The sequence below is a fragment of the Silurus aristotelis genome (assembly GCF_946808225.1).
Source record: "Silurus aristotelis genome assembly, chromosome: 22".
In the NCBI taxonomy this organism is placed as follows: domain Eukaryota; kingdom Metazoa; phylum Chordata; class Actinopteri; order Siluriformes; family Siluridae; genus Silurus; species Silurus aristotelis.
The window spans coordinates 20,003,882-20,008,881 of NC_139595.1; the positions used below are offsets into that span (position 1 = coordinate 20,003,882).

Genomic DNA, 5,000 nt, shown 5'->3' on the forward strand with positions numbered 1-5,000 from the left:
CAGAATAGGATAGAAATAGTGATAGTCTGTGTGGCCACGCCCACAGATTTTTTGCAATTTGATTTTTTACAAAAAAAACTTCAAACTGTGTATAAAATCTCAATCTGGCAACCCGAGTCAGGGGAAGAGGGTATTTGTGCAGCTCTCCATTCCTGCTTCACCGGCATCAAGTGCAGCCCAAACACACTCCCACTGCGCACACACACACACACACACACGCCCGGTGCAGGCTGCAGGCTGGATTGTTCGCTGATGTTCAGATTGTATCATGAAATAAAGCAGGACTTTCTCCTGGAATAAAGCAGCAGCTGTTTGGAGATCTTCTCCTCCACCAGGCTCTATGATCTAACAGGTATGGATAAACTTCTGCAGGAATAGAAACTCTGCTCTGGTTTAAGAATCTGTGTATGATGGAGAAGAAGGCAGAAGCTTTAGGAAACACACACACACACACACACACACACACACACACACACACACACACACACACACACACACACACTCCTGCTTTGGAAATAATGGAAAGATTTGCTGGCTTTTTCTATTTAGAGTAAAGACCAGAATGAGTTTTTTTTTCAAACAGAGAAACAGTGCAGATGCTTCTGAGATGCTTCTGAGATGCTGCAGGAGTTTCCTGCTCCTGGGTTTTTCTGCACTGATGCTTTATAGTTTTAATAAAAGAATATTTATCTGTTAAATTATTGTTAGATTTTTAAAACGTTTTTAGGTGTTTTTAGAAGAAAAAACTGTTTCTTCCTGTTGCATTATTTAGTCCATCTCTCCTTCTTTCCTCTCATATATGAAGTAATGGATTTCTGTCTGATGAAGTGCACCATGTAGGGATCAGGGATGGTGTGAGATTCTCTGTGGAACTGCAGTGGGTTGTAATGAGGAGGTGTTTGGGATTTTATTAAAAGTGTGTATTTGGGGCACAGTTAAAGATGGGGTTAAAGGGATTTTTGGGGTAAAAGGTTTCAGGGTTTTGGTTTTTTTCACCAGTGGAAAACAGAGCAGATGGAAAGTCGAACCACTCGAACCCAAATCCCTCTCTCACTCGTTTTTCTTTGGCATTGTGTCTGTGGTGGCACAGTGTAATTGTGGTTTGGGATAAAGTTTGGAAACTTAGATCTAATCTGAAGTAAATGTGTGTGTGTGTGTGTGTGTGTGTGTGTGTGTGTGTGTGTGTGTGTATCAGACAAATGCAGTACTTTATTTGACAGTTATTATGTAATTGAAAGGATTTTCTCAGATTCTAAATCTGCAGATTGACTGTCACCACATTACATCACACCAGCAGTGTGTGTGTGTGTGTGTGTGTGTGTGTGTGTGTGTGTGTGTGTGTGTGTGTGTGTGTGTGTGTATATATATATATGTTTGTGTGTGTGTTTTGGCATTGGTCCTGCCCTTTAATTTCACTCCTCATTGCTGCTGGCACTTAGCCAGTATTTCTGTCCTGAAACACACACACACACACACACACACACACACACACACACACACACACACACACACACACACAAAAAAAAATTCAACTACATATTACTGACTGACTGCCCCCCCAAATTTTTTCTCCACAATCCCTTGGAATGTCATACAAACATCTTATTTTGAGATAACAGATCTTAGATAGAAAAGCAGAATCTGATGTTTACAGAATGTAAACCACTGAGGTGGGATTGGACTCACTTGGACTCTCCGTCATCGCAGGGTCTGTTACCTCCCTCACAGACTCCGCCCCCTATTGAGGACGTTACACCATCACAGCCCCGTCTCAGTGTTACCCTGATGAACCTGAAGCTCCCTGTTTAGAGTCTGATCTGGTTGATAGATGTTCAGTGTACTGAAACTTCATTCTCTAATGCAGTGGTCCCCAAACCCCCAACCCCGTTTTATTATTATTTCTGTTTTATTTATGATCTGATTCTGAAAGATGTTTTATTGTGGAAAATTCTTGGATTTTCTTCTCCACGTGTCTATGACTCACTCTTGATGCAGGTCATGATGCCTCGCTCACACGTCTTACCTCCATCCACTACCTTCTTAAAGGAGCTCCGGTTACATGACTTACCTCCATCCACTACCTTCTTAAAGGAGCTCCGGTCACACGACTCACCTCCATCCACTACCTTCTTAAAGGAGCTCCGGTCACATGACTTACCTCCATCCACTACCTTCTTAAAGGAGCTCCGGTCACATGACTTACCTCCATCCACTACCTTCTTAAAGGAGCTCCGGTCACATGACTCATCTCCATCCACTACCTTCTTAAAGGAGCTCCGGTCACACGACTTACCTCCATCCACTACCTTCTTAAAGGAGCTCCGGTCACACGACTTACCTCCATCCACTACCTTCTTAAAGGAGCTCCGGTCACATGACTCATCTCCATCCACTACCTTCTTAAAGGAGCTCCGGTCACATGACTTACCTCCATCCACTACCTTCTTAAAGGAGCTCCGGTCACATGACTGACCTCCATCCACTACCTTCTTAAAGGAGCTCCGGTCACATGACTGACCTCCATCCACTACCTTCTTAAAGGAGCTCCGGTCACATGTCTTACCTCCATCCACTACCTTCTTAAAGGAGCTCCGGTCGCTAACACATAATACATTACTGCTAAACTCAAACCCTCAAGAGAGAAAAATAAACAAACACCACAGTGGATTCACGTTTATTATTATATTTAGAAAATACCAGTTTTTATGGTCGTATCATTTTATATTGTTGTATTTATTCACCACACTTTAAAGACCGGTCCGTGAAAATATGATCCCATATTAAACCGGTCTGTGGGGCAGAAAAGTTTGGAGACCACGAAGTTCAAGCCTGAGTCTGTTTTTAGAGGAAGTGGGTGTTGTTATTTGTCTCCCTCTAGTGGACTGAACTAGAACAGAGCAGGCTCCTGTGCTGGTGTTCAGTAAAAGATTGTCGTTTTCCAGCACAATGTGTTAAATAATCTCTCTCCCTCTCTTTCTCTCTCTCTCTCTCTCTCTCTCTCTTTCTCTCTCTCTCTCTCTCTCTTTTCTCTCTCCCTTTCTCTTTTCTCTCTTTTCTTTCTCCCTCTCTCTCTCTTTCTCTTCTCTCTCTCTCTCGCTCTCTCTCTTTTCTCTCTCCCTTTCTCTTTTCTCTCTTTTCTTTCTCCCTCTCTCTCTCTTTCTCTTCTCTCTCTCTCTCGCTCTCTCTCTTTTCTCTCTCCCTTTCTCTTTTCTCTCTTTTCTTTCTCCCTCTCTCTCTCTTTCTCTCTCTCTCTCTCTCTCTCTCTCTCTCTCTCTCTCTCTCTCTCTCTCTTTTCTCTCTCCCTTTCTCTTTTCTCTCTTTTCTTTCTCCCTCTCTCTCTCTTTCTCTTCTCTCTCTCTCTCGCTCTCTTTCTCCCTCTCTTTCTCTTCTCTCTAGGTGTGTGAATTAGAGATGGGCTCTGTACCACTAAGTCTCCTGCTCCCTGTATTGCTCCAGCTGTGTATAAATCCAGCTGTGAGCTCAGGTGAGGATGACTACACCTGGATGCAGAAGAAGATGCCGCTCTTGTATGAAAAGAAAACGGTTCCTCTGAGGGTCTCGAGCTTCTCGGCCGAGCCTCTGTCTGAGCTGAATGGGACGTGTGGGATCGAGTGTCAGCGTGGGTTTCCGGAGCCGAGCCTGGAGGCCTTGCAGGAGATGCTTTCATACGAGACCATGTATGAGAATGGCACACGCACGCTCACGTCTGTCACACTGCAGGAGTTCAAACTCACGACCGGAAACGCATCTTCATCTTCCACGTCACGCCGCAAGCGCGAAGTCTACGGTCCAGACACGCGATTCACCATCTCTGATAAGCAGTACTCCATGAAGTATCCGTTCTCCACCGCTGTGAAGATCTCCACCGGATGTACCGGCGTTCTCATCTCACCCAGACACGTGCTGACGGCCGCTCACTGCATCCACGACGGCACGGACTACATCAGAGGAGCAGAGAAATTAAGTGTGGGAGTTCTGCGTGACAAGAAGAAGGGAGGAAAGAGAAGACGAGGAAAAGGACGAAAGGAGGAAGGAGAGACAGAGGGAGTGGAAGTGGAGACGGGAGAAAAGAAACGCGAGAGGAAGTCTAAAGGCCGGAAGTCCCGAAGTAAACGGAGCGTTGCGGGGGGAAAGCCGACGTTCCGCTGGACACGTGTGAAAAAGACGCAGCTCCCTAAAGGCTGGTTTAAAGGCGTGTCTGAGCGCGCGGAGGCCGATTACGATTACTGCGTGTTGGAGCTGAAGAAGAAGCAGAAGGTGGCGCACATGGAGCTCGGCATCATCACGTCTGTAAAAAAGCTCCCTGCGTCACGCATCCACTTCTCAGGGTTCGACGACGATCGGCCCGGAAACCTGGTGTACCGCTTCTGCTCCGTTTCAGACGAGTCCAACGAGCTCATGTACCAGCAGTGTGATGCCAAGCCGGGCGCGAGCGGAGCCGGTGTGTACGTGCGTCTCAAAGAGCCGGGCAAGAGGAAGTGGAAGCGGAAGGTGATCGGGGTATTTACGGGGCATCAGTGGGTGAAGGTCAACGGAGAGCAGCAGGATTATAACGTGGCTGTGAGAATCACCCCACTGAAATTCGCACAGATCTGCTCCTGGGTACACGGAGACTCCAGCATGTGCCACAACACCTATAGGAGTTAAACTGGGGTAATAGACAGGGATATTAACCCCATTTACCCCCAACACTCGGCTTTTATACGTTACAGCAGTGGAGTTTTCTGAACAGTGTGAGGAAGTAAATCAGTTTAGTAATTAAATCAAAATCCTGTCCTTTCCCCCATCTGCCCCATCTCATACCCCACCAGCCTATTCCCAAACCCCATCTGCCCCATCCCAAACCCCATCCCATACCCCATCTGCCCATTTCATACTCCATCCCATACCCCACCGGCCTATCCCATACCCCATCTGCCCCATCCCAAACCCCATCCCATACCCCATCTGCTCATCTCATACTCCATCCCATACCCCATCTGCCCCATCCTAAACTCCAT

The 5,000-nt window shown here is 46.5% G+C and overlaps 1 protein-coding gene across 1 annotated transcript; it reads left to right on the forward strand.

Moving 5' to 3' along the window:
* Nucleotides 1-97: 97 nt before the first annotated feature.
* Nucleotides 98-4,923, forward strand: prss35 (serine protease 35). The gene is made up of 2 exons (XM_083525973.1): nt 98-352; nt 3,397-4,923. Exon 2 carries the CDS (start codon nt 3,412-3,414, stop codon nt 4,645-4,647), a length of 1,236 nt encoding a protein of 411 aa, XP_083382099.1. The 5' UTR covers nt 98-352; nt 3,397-3,411; the 3' UTR covers nt 4,648-4,923.
* The last annotated feature ends 77 nt before the right edge of the window (nt 4,924-5,000 follow it).

What these genes read in the sequence shown, in the direction of transcription:
- prss35 (XM_083525973.1), top strand. Translation starts at nt 3,412, where the DNA reads ATGGGCTCTGTACCACTAAGTCTCCTGCTCCCTGTATTGCTCCAGCTG.